The 16,870-nt window shown below is 47.1% G+C and overlaps 1 protein-coding gene across 2 annotated transcripts; it reads left to right on the forward strand.

The window, feature by feature from the left end:
- Positions 1-9,956: 9,956 nt before the first annotated feature.
- LOC142260650 (uncharacterized) lies at positions 9,957-16,435 on the forward strand. 2 transcript variants are annotated; one of them, XM_075332036.1, is made up of 4 exons: positions 9,957-10,215; positions 10,288-10,411; positions 10,495-10,608; positions 13,986-16,435. In XM_075332036.1, the coding sequence occupies exons 1-4, from the start codon at positions 9,961-9,963 to the stop codon at positions 14,990-14,992; spliced, it is 1,500 nt and encodes a 499-aa protein (XP_075188151.1). In that variant the 5' UTR covers positions 9,957-9,960; the 3' UTR covers positions 14,993-16,435. The 2 variants fall into 2 exon arrangements, with proteins under 2 accessions (XP_075188151.1, XP_075188152.1); XM_075332037.1 differs by having other exon boundaries at positions 13,989-16,435.
- Positions 16,436-16,870: the final 435 nt, after the last annotated feature.

Consider the following 16,870-nt stretch of genomic DNA (forward strand, 5'->3'; position numbering starts at 1 on the left):
TACTGGTCTGCTTTGCATAAGGACTCTCAACTCTAGGCTCATTCACTGCTTCTTTGTTGTGCACCTGTGCGAGCATCTCCTCCGGCTGCTGCCTATATCCACATTTTGACTATCTTACCCTTTTCCGCTCTACAAACCACAGTGATCGCAAATCTTCATCTCATTCTCCTATTCCGATGAGAGAGGAGTGGTTTGATTTTTAATACCTCATGTTGCGTAACCTCAGCATATCCAGTGCAGAATCAACCAGCATCTAGGTATCTGGATCCATCTACGGAAAAACTCAAAATCTGCATTAGCAATGGCCTCATCTGAGACATGTTCAAAACCTGACAATTCTTGTTACATCAGAGCAATCATGAGATATGTCTGTCTGCTGTATCCTCCTTACAGATAAAAATATAAAGACAACTTAATAGAAAAACTCAATCGATGAACAAATTAAAACCTTAAATAATATGTGTGATTTTCCACATCATCTTTCCCCCCCTTTATGAATCTATTATCCAAAACATAATTAGATTCAAAAAGTGTGTGGCCCCGGAGCTCTACATTTAGGCATGAAAGTCACATTGTATAGATTGTACCTAATCGGGAACACCAGAAATATTGTTTTTATCTGTAACGTAATAATGGAAAACCCTTTCAATGGCTTTTATAACCTTTGCTTGAACCACAGAAATCTGCATTGCAATCATTCTTTCTATAAAAAGAAAGCAGATTATTCAATACATTAAATATAAAACACAGAATTCCATAAATCATCCACATTCCTTAAAACAAATTATTGTAATTATTAATAAATATATTAATAAATTATTATTATATTATTATTATTATTATTATTATTATTAACTATAATAACGTAGCACACCTTTGGATATTGGATGTAGGGGCGTTCATTTTTGAATCATTGAGGACATTATCAGCATCTCTGTGATCCTGTCCTATAACTTGAAGGGATATAAGAATCTAGAACAAATAAACTGGCCATGTGGGAAAACAAAATGTTGATTTGCCATAGAAAAATTATCTAACAGACTTCTATGCTTGAAAAGCTATCAATGAATCTAAACATGTCCACAGTTGACTTTTATTTCTTTGGGATAAAATTAGTAAAATAAAACTACTGTCAATGACCTTTTTCCAATATAATTTGCAATGAATTAAATGCAGGAAGCCCCTATTTTTTTTTTTTTTTCTTTTGGGCTGCTCTCACAATAGATTCCAAAGGGAGACAAAAAAACCCTGTTCCACAAGTTTTTAAGATTGCTCCTCCCCCCAAAACCAGATGGAAAGAGGCTTCCTCAGCTGCAGGAGACTAGTCACATTTCCCTTCTTCTGTTGATTTATTTGTTTATTTTTATTTTACTGTTGATTTATTTGTTTATTTTTATTTTTTAAAACATGCAACTCTCAGGATAAATCTATCAGATCCATAACGGAAATATTTATTATTTACTTCTTTATCATGACCTCTACTGCAAAGGTACGTTATTTAAAGGTTTTTTTTCTAATTTTATTGCTTACTAATTAATAAGATATTCCTCCTTGTGACTGTCCTGACTCAATCCAACCTGCACACTGGATCTATATTAAGTGTCTTCCACAACTTACCAATCATTCAATGTTCCATCTTTTAGTGCTATAAACATTTATAGTACTCCATCCTTCCATTGCTCAAACATTTACAGAGCACATGGTCTTCTTCACACAAACCCCCGACTCACTTTGCTTTCTTTGTCTCAATCATGCTGTAGCCATGTGCTTCGTCCACCATTTTAAAATCTTACCTAAAATGTCTGCCTCCATGACTAGCACATGGTTTATCACAGGATTGCGGCCTAGAGTCCTCACATCTCAACACATTCCACTCATCCGGATTTTTTCCGACCACAACTACACACAACTTCATCAATTTCTCCATCTTTCTCTCAAGATAAACAATATCAACAAAACCAACAAACAAACACAGGACTAGATGACTCACAACTGACACACAACTTGAACACTAAGTAAAGTTTTTGTTAAGTCTGCAGCAGGCGCCTCGTCACGGTGTCCCTGCCCAGTTTCTACATGGTCCGTAATTCATAAAGACACCAATGGTGTCACCCCTGGCTACAAGGTGCCCGTACCAGCCGATTCACGTCCTGCGCTTTTTCTAGACCCCAAGACACCTCATACCAATTATATCACCCAAGCTTGCGCTAAGCCCCAATGGTATCCGTACCAGCCATTTCACGTCCAGCGTTAGGCCCCAAGACTACCACGTACCAGCCACAATGCGCAACTTAAACGCTATGCCCCAATGGTATCCGTACCAGCCATTCCACGCTATACTGCGCTAGGCCCCAAGATTACCACGTACCAGCAGTCCCACGTATTTCCTCACAGAGCCATAAACTGTACCACAGGCGACAACCGTATACTATACCACAGACAATATCCTTTACTATATCAACAAATTTGAGAGCCCGTGAAAAACACGTGCCTAACCTGACCAATTAAAACCTGACCTATATCTCTAAGTCTTGTACCAAACCATATTAACTACTTAAGTCTCCACTAGATCCACAAACCATATCACAGGCAACAACTAACAGAACTCATAAACCCACATGCTCTCTTAACTACCAGTCAATCTCTCCTCAAGACAAATACACAACAGGCAGCAGGCAACTGAATATGTGATGGTTCTTCCGAGATTAATATGGCCAATAGCCGTGAGAACCGTCTGCCCGTCAACAGATACCCCAACAAACCGGACACAGTCAGGCAATCAGTGCCACACACCAGACCGAGACCACGGGAAGACTACAGATTATGAAAAATCAGCAGACTTACCATACTCTCGTTAGGAAGTGATCAGTTTCCTGGGGTGTCCAGCACGTCATGCCATTCCAGTTGCCGGTTCATCAGGATTTCAGGTGTCTCCGTCTATTGGCCCCACGTTGGGCACCAATAATGTTAAGGTGAACTCTTAACCAGAGATCACTAGTTGCCTACTGCCTGGCCGAATTGATATGGGCCAAGTGCATGCATAAAAGAATTCACACCAGACACAGTCGGATATGAAGTCTCTTCTTGGTCACAGTAAAAAATGGCACCAAAACAGACAGAGGAGACTCATGCATCCTCTTGATATAGGCTAGGGGCGTACACAAGTTCAGATATGCCCATTTAGTGGGACAGTTCATGGGCTAGCGAATGGGGAGATCCGTGTTGCTGTTGATGGGCAGGTCTGACTCCAGTGGATGAAACCATGACGATGGGAGGGACGTCATCTGGTGCATCCATGCTGATGGTTTGGTCTGGGATGTCTTCCAGCTTGACCAGGGATCTTCCCTTATATGGTGGTCTTCTTTCATCTGGACATACCTTGCATTCCAAGCAAGGTGTGGATAACAGGAAATGGTGGCCATCTTTATATCTGTGTCATGTATATGATCTGAAACCTGAATTATGTAAGGCAAATCGATATATTTCCCACAATCCCTTGTCAAGAAGTTAATTAAGTATTTCATCTTATGGCTCTCCTCAACAGCTGGAGCACTAGCGTGGCAGGAACGGGAAGAACCAGGTCACCAGGGTCATGGAGTCCCATAGGACAGTACAGGAACAGGTACAGGTACCAAGTAGCAAAGACAGGTCCAGTTCACTAGGGTCACAGAGTACTTTAAGGCAGTAATACAGGAAACAGGAACAAGAGGACCTGAGCACTTAGCTCACAAGACAAGGCATAGAAACACATACGATGATCAGGCCCCGCCCACATGGAAAGGCCAGTCCTATATACTCAGCACAGCCTCAGGTCTCCTGTTGCAGCAGTGCTGGGCCTATAAGACCAGGTGAGTGGGCACGGCCAGGTCCTATACAGAGGCATCAGTCAGAGTCAGACTCCTGAGACCCGGAACAGGACTCAGGGGATCAAGAGCAGGAGCGGCAGGCGTGACCGGTGGGCGCATGGACTGGACTAGTGAGCAAGGAGCGGTGGTGCGATGGTGAGACTGGATCAGTGAGCACGGAGCGGTGCAATGCAGGTGCGACCGGATCAGTGGGTACGGAGCGGTGCCTGGATGGTGAAACCGGCTCAGTAGGTAAGGAGCGCTGCTGGGACACCGGGAGCGTGACACTCCGTTACATGCACAGCTCTGCTCCATATATGTCGTACACACATTTTCAGCGACTTGTGATCAAGACCGATCAGTTCCAAACGTCTTTATTTAAAAGTCGTACAACAAATCTTCTCCTCACCTGAACTTATCAATAAAGAATTCAATAAAGCAAAGATCGAAATAAGAGTGTGAAGGGGTCACATACATACGCAACAGGGGTCACAAACATACGCAACAGGGGTCACATACATACAAAACAATAGTTTACAATAACCGTCCACTGACACCGCGCCTCATCCAGTGTCTGCACATTAATATAGGAGTACACTGAGGAGCTGATCATGTGACCCCTGACTCCTCCCCTCCATGTGACATCATCACAGGTCCTGTAAGCACAGAGCAGCCATATATCTAGTGTGCGGCTCTGCAGGTGGAGGTAGGTGCAGGGTATTATATATCTAGTGTGCGGCTCTGCAGGTGGAGGTAGGTGCAGGATATTATATATCTAGTGTGCGGCTCTGCAGGTGGAGGTAGGTGCAGGGTATTATATATCTAGTGTGCGGCTCTGCAGGTGGAGGTAGGTGCAGGGTATTATATATCTAGTGTGCGGCTCTGCAGGTGGAGGTAGGTGCAGGTTATTATATATCTAGTGTGCGGCTCTGCAGGAGGAGGTAGGTGCAGGGTATTATATATCTGGTGTGCGGCTCTGCAGGTGGAGGTAGGTGCAGGGTATTATATATCTAGTGTGCGGCTCTGCAGGTGGAGGTAGGTGCAGGGTATTATATATCTAGTGTGCGGCTCTGCAGGAGGAGGTAGGTGCAGGGTATTATATATCTAGTGTGCGGCTCTGCAGGAGGAGGTAGGTGCAGGGTATTATATATCTGGTGTGCGGCTCTGCAGGTGGAGGTAGGTGCAGGGTATTATATATCTAGTGTGCGGCTCTGCAGGTGGAGGTAGGTGCAGGGTATTATATATCTAGTGTGCGGCTCTGCAGGAGGAGGTAGGTGCAGGTTATTATATATCTAGTGTGCGGCTCTGCAGGTGGAGGTAGGTGCAGGGTATTATATATCTAGTGTGCGGCTCTGCAGGTGGAGGTAGGTGCAGGGTATTATATATCTAGTGTGCGGCTCTGCAGGTGGAGGTAGGTGCAGGGTATTATATATCTAGTGTGCGGCTCTGCAGGTGGAGGTAGGTGCAGGGTATTATATATCTAGTGTGCGGCTCTGCAGGTGGAGGTAGGTGCAGGGTATTATATATCTAGTGTGCGGCTCTGCAGGTGGAGGTAGGTGCAGGTTATTATATATCTAGTGTGCGGCTCTGCAGGTGGAGGTAGGTGCAGGGTATTATATATCTAGTGTGCGGCTCTGCAGGTGGAGGTAGGTGCAGGTTATTATATATCTAGTGTGCGGCTCTGCAGGTGGAGGTAGGTGCAGGGTATTATATATCTAGTGTGCGGCTCTGCAGGTGGAGGTAGGTGCAGGTTATTATATATCTAGTGTGCGGCTCTGCAGGTGGAGGCAGGTGCAGGGTATTATATATCTAGTGTGCGGCTCTGCAGGTGGAGGCAGGTGCAGGGTATTATATATCTAGTGTGCGGCTCTGCAGGAGGAGGTAGGTGCAGGGTATTATATATCTAGTGTGCGGCTCTGCAGGTGGAGGTAGGTGCAGGGTATTATATATCTAGTGTGCGGCTCTGCAGGTGGAGGTAGGTGCAGGGTATTATATATCTAGTGTGCGGCTCTGCAGGTGGAGGTAGGTGCAGGTTATTATATATCTAGTGTGCGGCTCTGCAGGTGGAGGTAGGTGCAGGGTATTATATATCTAGTGTGCGGCTCTGCAGGTGGAGGTAGGTGCAGGGTATTATATATCTAGTGTGCGGCTCTGCAGGTGGAGGTAGGTGCAGGGTATTATATATCTAGTGTGCGGCTCTGCAGGTGGAGGTAGGTGCAGGGTATTATATATCTAGTGTGCGGCTCTGCAGGTGGAGGTAGGTGCAGGGTATTATATATCTAGTGTGCGGCTCTGCAGGTGGAGGTAGGTGCAGGGTATTATATATCTAGTGTGCGGCTCTGCAGGTGGAGGTAGGTGCAGGGTATTATATATCTAGTGTGCGGCTCTGCAGGAGGAGGTAGGTGCAGGGTATTATATATCTAGTGTGCGGCTCTGCAGGTGGAGGTAGGTGCAGGGTATTATATATCTAGTGTGCGGCTCTGCAGGTGGAGGTAGGTGCAGGGTATTATATATCTAGTGTGCGGCTCTGCAGGTGGAGGTAGGTGCAGGGTATTATATATCTAGTGTGCGGCTCTGCAGGAGGAGGTAGGTGCAGGGTATTATATATCTAGTGTGCGGCTCTGCAGGTGGAGGTAGGTGCAGGGTATTATATATCTAGTGTGCGGCTCTGCAGGTGGAGGTAGGTGCAGGGTATTATATATCTGTGTGCGGCTCTGCAGGTGGAGGTAGGTGCAGGGTATTATATATCTAGTGTGCGGCTCTGCAGGTGGAGGTAGGTGCAGGGTATTATATATCTAGTGTGCGGCTCTGCAGGTGGAGGTAGGTGCAGGGTATTATATATCTAGTGTGCGGCTCTGCAGGTGGAGGTAGGTGCAGGGTATTATATATCTAGTGTGCGGCTCTGCAGGTGGAGGTAGGTGCAGGGTATTATATATCTAGTGTGCGGCTCTGCAGGTGGAGGTAGGTGCAGGGTATTATATATCTAGTGTGCGGCTCTGCAGGAGGAGGTAGGTGCAGGGTATTATATATCTAGTGTGCGGCTCTGCAGGTGGAGGTAGGTGCAGGGTATTATATATCTAGTGTGCGGCTCTGCAGGTGGAGGTAGGTGCAGGGTATTATATATCTAGTGTGCGGCTCTGCAGGTGGAGGTAGGTGCAGGGTATTATATATCTAGTGTGCGGCTCTGCAGGTGGAGGTAGGTGCAGGGTATTATATATCTAGTGTGCGGCTCTGCAGGAGGAGGTAGGTGCAGGGTATTGTATATCTAGTGTGCGGCTCTGCAGGTGGAGGTAGGTGCAGGGTATTGTATATCTAGTGTGCGGCTCTGCAGGTGGAGGTAGGTGCAGGGTATTGTATATCTAGTGTGCGGCTCTGCAGGTGGAGGTAGGTGCAGGGTATTATATATCTAGTGTGCGGCTCTGCAGGAGGAGGTAGGTGCAGGGTATTATATATCTAGTGTGCGGCTCTGCAGGTGGAGGTAGGTGCAGGGTATTATATATCTAGTGTGCGGCTCTGCAGGTGGAGGTAGGTGCAGGGTATTATATATCTAGTGTGCGGCTCTGCAGGAGGAGGTAGGTGCAGGGTATTATATATCTAGTGTGCGGCTCTGCAGGAGGAGGTAGGTGCAGGGTATTATATATCTAGTGTGCGGCTCTGCAGGTGGAGGTAGGTGCAGGGTATTATATATCTAGTGTGCGGCTCTGCAGGTGGAGGTAGGTGCAGGGTATTATATATCTAGTGTGCGGCTCTGCAGGTGGAGGTAGGTGCAGGGTATTATATATCTAGTGTGCGGCTCTGCAGGAGGAGGTAGGTGCAGGGTATTATATATCTAGTGTGCGGCTCTGCAGGTGGAGGTAGGTGCAGGGTATTATATATCTAGTGTGCGGCTCTGCAGGTGGAGGTAGGTGCAGGGTATTATATATCTAGTGTGCGGCTCTGCAGGAGGAGGTAGGTGCAGGGTATTGTATATCTAGTGTGCGGCTCTGCAGGTGGAGGTAGGTGCAGGGTATTATATATCTAGTGTGCGGCTCTGCAGGAGGAGGTAGGTGCAGGGTATTATATATCTAGTGTGCGGCTCTGCAGGTGGAGGTAGGTGCAGGGTATTATATATCTAGTGTGCGGCTCTGCAGGTGGAGGTAGGTGCAGGGTATTATATATCTAGTGTGCGGCTCTGCAGGAGGAGGTAGGTGCAGGGTATTATATATCTAGTGTGCGGCTCTGCAGGTGGAGGTAGGTGCAGGGTATTATATATCTAGTGTGCGGCTCTGCAGGTGGAGGTAGGTGCAGGGTATTATATATCTAGTGTGCGGCTCTGCAGGTGGAGGTAGGTGCAGGTTATTATATATCTAGTGTGCGGCTCTGCAGGTGGAGGCAGGTGCAGGGTATTATATATCTAGTGTGCGGCTCTGCAGGTGGAGGCAGGTGCAGGGTATTATATATCTAGTGTGCGGCTCTGCAGGTGGAGGTAGGTGCAGGGTATTATATATCTAGTGTGCGGCTCTGCAGGAGGAGGTAGGTGCAGGGTATTATATATCTAGTGTGCGGCTCTGCAGGTGGAGGTAGGTGCAGGTTATTATATATCTAGTGTGCGGCTCTGCAGGTGGAGGTAGGTGCAGGGTATTATATATCTAGTGTGCGGCTCTGCAGGTGGAGGTAGGTGCAGGGTATTATATATCTAGTGTGCGGCTCTGCAGGTGGAGGTAGGTGCAGGGTATTATATATGTAGTGTGCGGCTCTGCAGGTGGAGGTAGGTGCAGGGTATTATATATCTAGTGTGCGGCTCTGCAGGTGGAGGTAGGTGCAGGGTATTATATATCTAGTGTGCGGCTCTGCAGGTGGAGGTAGGTGCAGGGTATTATATATCTAGTGTGCGGCTCTGCAGGTGGAGGTAGGTGCAGGGTATTATATATCTAGTGTGCGGCTCTGCAGGAGGAGGTAGGTGCAGGGTATTATATATCTAGTGTGCGGCTCTGCAGGAGGAGGTAGGTGCAGGGTATTATATATCTAGTGTGCGGCTCTGCAGGTGGAGGTGTGTGGAGGTTCCCCATTACTGGGGCAGGCGGCATTAACCTTTTCAGCTCTGAGACTTTCTTGGTGTTTTTCTCTCGCTGATTTCTATGAATCGTGAGGTTTTTGTTCCTTTTCCTCTGATAGATACAAACACCCCAACTATGAGAGGCCGGAAGTGAGGAAACCCGTCTGCCCTCGGTCCCCGGCCCCTTTCTGCCCTCGGTCCTCGGCCCCTTTCTAGCCTCAGTCCTCGGCCCCTTTCTGCCTTCAGTCCTCGACCCCTTTCTGCCCTCGGTCCTCGGCCCCTTTCTGCCCTCGGTCCCTGGCCCCTTTTTGCTTTCGGTCCTTGGCCTCTTCCTGCTGTCAATCCGCGGCCCCTTTCTGCCCTCATTCCTCGGCCCCTTTCTGCCCTCAGTCCTCGGCCCCTTTCTGCCCTCAGTCCTCGGCCCCTTTCTGCCCTCAGTCCTCGGCCCCTTTCTGCCCTCAGTCCTCGGCCCCTTTCTGCCCTCAGTCCTCGGCCCCTTTCTGCCCTCAGTCCTCGGCCCCTTTCTGCCCTCAGTCCTCGGCCGCTTTCTGCCCTCAGTCCTCGGCCGCTTTCTGCCCTCAGTCCTCGGCCGCTTTCTGCCCTCAGTCCTTGGCCGCTTTCTGCCCTCATTCCTCAGCCGCTTTCTGCCCTCAGTCCTTGGCCCCTTTCTGCCCTCAGTCCTTGGCCCCTTTCTGACCTCAGTCCTCGGCCCCTTTCTGACCTCAGTCCTCGGCCCCTTATTGCCCTCGGTCCTCGGTCCCTTTCTGCCCTCGGTCCTCGGCCCCTTACTGCCCTTGGTCCTCGGCCCTTTTTTCCCCACACAGTATTATGTTCCCCCAGAATGTTCTCATTCTATGTTTCCCCTTATTATCTCAGGTCCCTACAATATCGGATCCTCTCAGTGGAGATCTTCTATAGAAGAGAATTCTCCTGATTGCCCCGTGAAGGATGGATATGGACAGGGACAAGATGGCGGAGAGGATATTACACCTCACCCTAGAGATCCTCTTCCGGCTTACTGGAGAGGTGAGAGATTCTGATGACGTCACATTACACCATTCTTATCTATGGGAATAACAGATGGACAGAACTGGAGAGGTGAGGACTCTGGAAATGTCTGGAGTGAGATTTATTACTGTGTCTCTCCATAACCAGGATTACACAGTAGTGAAGAAGACCTCTAGTGAGCGCTATCAGGCCCCTGCGTCTGTGGGATGGGGAAGACCCCTGAGCCCAATCACGGGGCCTCCACCTCACCCCCCGATACATGAGGACATCAATGACCAGAAGATCCTAGAACTCACCTACAAGATGATTGAGCTGCTGACTGGAGAGGTGACACTGCTGGGACATTATACAGTAACGCTATGAAGGGATCGGGGGTGACGGTATCATTGTATGTGTCAGGTTCCTATAAGGTGTCAGGACGTCACCGTCTATTTCTCCATGGAGGAGTGGGAGTATTTAGAAGGACACAAAGATCTGTACAAGGACGTCATGATGGAGGTTCCCCAGCCCCTCACATCACCAGGTAATAGACAGGACTAAATACACACGGCCTATAATTATCTGTATGTAAGGAATGAATTCAGTCCCTGTATGTGTCTCCTCCAGTTCTATCCAGTAAGAGGACGACACCAGAGAAATGTCCCCGTCCTCTTCTCCCACAGGACTGTAAACAAGAAGACCCCGATGTTCCTCAGGATGTGTTTCCTCCAGCTCTATCCAGTAAGAGATATCTACTCATGTACTTTCTGCACTAATTTGCGTGTTACATTTTTAGGTTTTCTGCTCTGTTTTTTTTCAGCTGTGTTTTCTTTGCTTCTGCTTCTTCTGCTGTTTGTTTCTAGTGCCTTCTCTATGTCATTATGAAGGCAACTCAAAGACCTGCAGAGGGTTCATGAATACCCTGTTTCCTCAAAAAGACAACCTACACCAAAAATAAGATCTAGCATGATTTTATGGGATTTTTGGCGAATGCTTGAAATATAAGCCCTAGTCCAAAAATAGTTACTGTCAGGGCCAAGGTTGGGAAGAGTCAAACTGCGCAATTTCTCAGGAACCTCACTCTCTTCGGGTCCCCATCAGTTGTATTCTGAAGTTGATTGTTTAAGGACCTTTGATGACTTCAGAGTCATGTGACATGAGGTAACCAAAGGTCTCTTAATTGCAGGAGTCTAAATTAATTGAATAGAACACAGGCTGGCATGCAGGACTGGCATTAGGGGAAATGGAGAGCAAACTGGGCAATTTCACGGGGCCCCCATTCTCTTTGCAGCCCCAGTGTTTATATATCGATTATAGGACTGCTTAAGGACCTCTTTGACATCACGTCAATTAAGACACCTTTGCTTACATAATAAAGTCTAAAGCTGAAGAGGAGACAGGCCGGTGTGTGTGTGTGTGTGTGTGTGTGTGTGTGTGTGTTCATGCCAATTTTAACCAGCTTTGCCAAAATGGGCAGAGTTACAGCCGCACACTGAAATGCAAACGTTTTCAACTACTAAAGAAGATGTAATAAAATTATTGCTGTAGAGAATGTGAACTTCTGGCAAACTACCCTGGAAGGAATAGAGACACATACAGAAGGAGAGTTGACACCCAGACCCTGATTCATCAAAGCAATTATGTCAGAATTCTGGCATAAATCACTTCAAAAGTTCCCAAAAATGTTTGTGCAACACAGAGTTGTGAAAAAAATTGTGCGACTTTTGGAGGTTTCACGCCAATTTTAACCAGATTTGCCATAATGGGTAGAGCTTGGCCAGAAGAAGGGTGTGATGCCACCGCTTCTCTGATTCATAACAAACTGCGGCGTTCCCTATGCCAAAAATCTCACTCCAGTCCCTGATGTCATTTTTCAGTGTACATTGTCGGTCTTGATGAATTGGAGCCCTAATGTTTTTCTGCACAGACTGCAAGACCCTGCTACCTGCTTTGTTTACAAAGCCTTAAGGTGACTTTACACGCTACGAGATCGCTAAAGCTAAAGCGATCTCGTTTGGGTCACAATATTTGTGACGCACATCCGGCCGCTTTAGCGATGTCGTTGCGTATGACACCTATTAGCGATTTTGAATCGTTGCAAAAACGTTCAAAATCCCTTATCGGTGACATGCCCCCCTCTTCCTAATTATCGTTGCTGCTGCAGTAACGATGTTGTTCCTCGTTTCTGCGGCAGCACACATTGCTACGTGTGACACCGCAGGAACGAGGAACCTCTCCTTACCTGCGGCCGCCGGCAATGAGGAAGGAAGGAGGTGGGCGGGATGTTCGTCCCACTGATCTCCGCCCCTCTGCTTTGATTGGGCGGCCGCTTAGTGACGTCGCTGTGACGCTGAACGAACCGCCCCCTTAGAAAGGAGGCAGTTCACCGGTCACAGCGACGTCGCAGAGCAGGCATGTGCGTGTGACGCTGCCGTAGCGATAATGTTCGCTACAGCAGCGATCACCACATATCGACCGTACGATGGGGGCGGGTGCTATCACGCTCAACATCGCTAGCATCGGATAGCGATGTTGCAGCGTGTAAAGCGGCCTTTAGGATGGGCCATCAATGTTACAGCCCCATTAAATATCCGGCATCTGTCTGTAACTATTTTATGTTCGTCTTCGAACGAAAATCTCTTTTTAAAGGTCTATGTTGTGCATCAATGTTACAAGGAGATTTTTGCAGGTTTTGCCAACTGTCATGGCGGCGTCAGGATCTGTGGAAATTATAGATTATGGTACTCTGCATTTTCACTTCTCTGATGTCTGTGAGCAGCGCAGGGAGACGCAGGCATCGAACCACAGGCTTGGGCAGGCTAGCAAGAGTTATTCTCTCCTGGGCTGCTTGTTAATGTCTTTGATCACATGCTGTAGAGGAGAAAGTATCATTCGCTCCCCTTCTGCATATGCTGGCTGGACTATTTCATTAATGCCAGCTATAGTTTACCTATACAGGTCTGGTGAGGTGTTGTAATCCAGACTTAACGGTGGTTGTTGTGCATTATTACTGTGAGCTGTTGTGGTGCTAACCCTTGTTGTCTTTTTGTTGCTGCATTTCTGCTCTTGCTTTTCTCCTTAGTCTCTCACTGTTTATTTCTGTGAGTTTGCAATGTGTCCCATTTGTCTTAATCTGTGTTTCCATCAATCATACTCCTGCCCCTTCCTTTCCCGGGGGGGGGGGGGATAAGAGATTAAATCTGGTAAGGAGAATAGTAAGGTACAGGACTCTGGCATCTCCACCTTCAGGGGCAATCCAGAGGTTAGGAATAGCTTAGGGTCCCCTAGCGTGAGGGACAGTATAGGAGCCCCTGTCCCTCATTATCCTGCAGTCACATTGTGAAAATCTATCAGATTATTTGTAATAGCACATTCCAGAGAACTGTTGCTAGTAATGGGAGATCCGAATTAATGAAGATGTAACTCTAAAGGGGGCTTTAAATGCAGCGACATCACTAGCGATGTTGCTTGTGAAAGCACCCGCCCCCGTCGTTTGTGCATCACGGGCAAATCGCTGGTCGTGGCGCTCAATATCACTAGGCCCCGTCACACGGACTTACCTGCCTAACGACGTCGCTGTGGCCGGCGAACTGCCTCTTTTCTAAGGGGGCGGTTCGTGCGGTGTCACAGCGACGTCACACGGCAGCCGTCCAATTGAAGCGGAGGGGCAGAGACTAGCCGCAGGAAAGTGACGCCCACCTCGTTGCCGGAGGACGCAGGTAAGCTGTTGTTCGTCGTTCCTGGGGTGTCAAACGGAGCGATGTGTGCTGCCTCAGGAACGACAAACAATCTACGTCCACAACGACCAACGAGATTTTGAAAATTAACGACATGTCAACGATCAACGATAAGGTGAGTATTTTTGATCGTTAACACTCGCTCGGAGCTGTTACACGCAACGACGTCACTAACGACGCTGGATGTGCATCACGAATTCCGTGACCCCGACAACATATCGTTAGATATGTCATTGCGTGTAACGGGGCCTTTAGATGTCAAAATTGGAAAACAGATTCAGAATATATTTTTTCCTGATTTAATTTCTGATGTTATGATTTAAAAAATAAATGTACTTTCATGATATCATTAAAAAATAATAACATGCTGTTTATTTTTAGCAGATGACTGTATCGGGAGTTCAGATGGAAATAAAATATGTTCAGAATTTGTAACAGATGATGAAAGTATCACACATGATACATATGAAGAGCATGCTGCTGTCCCAGATATACCTCCAGTCCTTCCTCGGAAAGATCTATCATCTGATCTTTTCAAACAAGTCCAAAATTCTGATTTATCACAGAATTGTGAGCAAAATAAAAGTTACAGAAAGGATGTGGGACATGAAACGGCTCCTACAAGGGAGAAACTATTTTCGTGTTCAAAATGTGGGAAATGTTTTACCAGGAAATCACATCTTAATATCCATCAAATAATTCACACAGGGGAGAAGCCATTTTCATGTTCAGAGTGTGGGAAATGTTTTATTCAGAAAATAAACCTTGTTAGACATCAGAAAATTCACACAGGGGAGAAGAAGCCATTTTCATGTTCAGAGTGTAGGAAATGTTTTATTCGGACAGCAGACCTTGTTAGACATCAGAAAATTCACACAGAGGAGAAGCCATTTTCATGTTCAGAGTGTGGGAAATGTTTTATTAAGAAATCACACCTTGTTAGACATCAGAAAAATCACACAGGGGAGAAGCCATTTTCATGTTCAGAGTGTGGGAAATGTTTTATTCAGAAATCACACCTTGTTAGACATCAGAAAAATCACACAGGGGAGAAGCCATTTTCATGTTCAGAGTGTGGTAAATGTTTTATTCAGAAAGCAGACCTTGTTAGACATCAGAAAAATCACACAGGGGAGAAGCCATTTTCATGTTCAGAGTGTGGGAAATGTTTTATTCAGAAAGCAGACCTTGTTAGACATCAGAAAAATCACACAAGGGAGATGCCGTATTCATGTTCAGAGTGTGGGAAATGTTTTATTCAGAAATCACACCTTGTTGTTCATCAAAGATCTCACACAAGGGAGAAGCCATTTTCATGCCCAGAATGTGGTAAATGTTTTACTAGTAAATCAGGTCTTGTTTACCATCAAAAACATCACACAAAATAAACCATTTTTATGTTCTGAATGTGGAAAATGTATTTCTTAGAAATCAGATCTTGTTAAACATGTGAAGAAGCCGCACAGGGAAGGAACCTTTTTCATGCTGTGAATAATTGAAATGTTTAACTGGTAAATCAAGTCTTGCCGACCATCAGAAAACCAACAGAGCGGAGCAGCCATTCTTGTTTTCAGAATTTGGCAAATTTTTTTTATCATTAATCAGGTTCTGTTGTCAGATGATTCAAAGGGTTTTATTTAAAAATTGGCTACAATTGCTCAAGTAAGAATTGGTGAGAGATAGAACTATTTTCTCTCTTTTTAAACTTATCGTATTTTTCAAACCATAAGAATGTGGTCATGACGCACTGTTAGGCCGGCTTCACACTTGCGATTAACTCGCATGAGTGCAATGCGAGAAATTCTCGCACTGCACTCGGACCAATGTTAATCAATGAGGCAGCTCCCATCTGCTATTTTTTTCTCAGTCCAAATCTGACTGAGAAAGAAATCGCAGCATGCTGCATTTTGGTGAGTTTCTCGCGCGAGTCTCTCCAATGCAACTCTATGGGAGCGGGTAAATAAGCGGATGTCACAGGGCCGGCACACACACCATCCTAGTGACATCCGTTTTTCTAAATACATTTATCGCATGTTTCAGAAAACACTGGTAAATGAGTGAGGTCTGACAATGTCGGTCAATCTATCTCTGTCAGTCGGTGTCTCCCTCTCGGTCTCTATTCTCTCTGTCCATGTCGGTCTCTCCCTCCCACCCCCTCTCTCATACTCACCGATCCACGATCACCAGCGTGGCGCTGCACGGCGTTCACACTGGAGGCTTCTCTTTTGAAAAAGCCGTCCGCTCATTATTCAATCTCGTATTCCCTGCTTTCCCTGCCCACCTGCGCCTATGATTGGTTACAGTCAGACACGCCCCCACGATGAGTGACAGCTGTCTCACTGCAACCAATCACAGCTGCCAGTGGGCGGGTCTATGTCATGAAGTAAAATAAATAAATAATTAAAAAAAAACGGCGTGCGGTCCCCCCAATTTTGATACCAGCCAGGGTAAAGCCACACGGCTGAAGGCTGGTATTCTCAGGATGGGGAGCTCCACGTTATGGGGAGACCAGCACCCTAAAAATATCAGCCTGCAGCCGCCCGGAATTGCCGCATCCATTAGATGCGACAGTCCCGGGACTGTACCCGGCTCATCCCGAATTGCCCTGGTGCGGTGGCAATCGAGGTAATAAGCTGCCACTTAGGCGGGCTTTGCACACTACGACATCGCACCTGCGATGTCGGTGGGGTCAAATTGAAAGTGACGCACATCCGGCATCGCATGCGACATCGTAGTGTGTAAAGCCTAGATGATACGATTAACGAGCGCAAAATTGTCGTAATCGTATCATCGGTGCAGCGTCTGCGTAATCCATAATTACGCTGACGCGACGGTCCGATGTTGTTCCTCGCTCCTGCAGCAGCACACATCGCTGTGTGTGAAGCCGCAGGAGCGAGGAACATCTCCTACCGGCGTCACCGCGGCTTCCGTAGGATATGCGGAAGGAAGGAGGTGGGCAGGATGTTTACATCCCGCTCATCTCCGCCCCTCCGCACCTATTGGCCGCCTGCTGTGTGACGTCGCTATGACGACACACGACCCGCCCCCTTAGGAAGGAGGCGGGTCGCCGGCCAGAGCGACGGTCGCAGGGCAGGTGAGTGCATGTGAAGCTGGCGCAGCGATAATTTTCGCTACGCCAGTTATCAAACGATATCGTACCTGCGATGGGGGCGGGGACTATCGCGTGCGACATCGCAGCATCGGCTTGCGAAGTCGCAACGTGCAAAGCCTAAGACACAAAATTATTGAACAAGGGCACATCTCGC

The sequence above is a fragment of the Anomaloglossus baeobatrachus genome, unplaced genomic scaffold, assembly GCF_048569485.1.
Source record: "Anomaloglossus baeobatrachus isolate aAnoBae1 unplaced genomic scaffold, aAnoBae1.hap1 Scaffold_154, whole genome shotgun sequence".
Lineage (NCBI taxonomy): Eukaryota > Metazoa > Chordata > Amphibia > Anura > Aromobatidae > Anomaloglossus > Anomaloglossus baeobatrachus.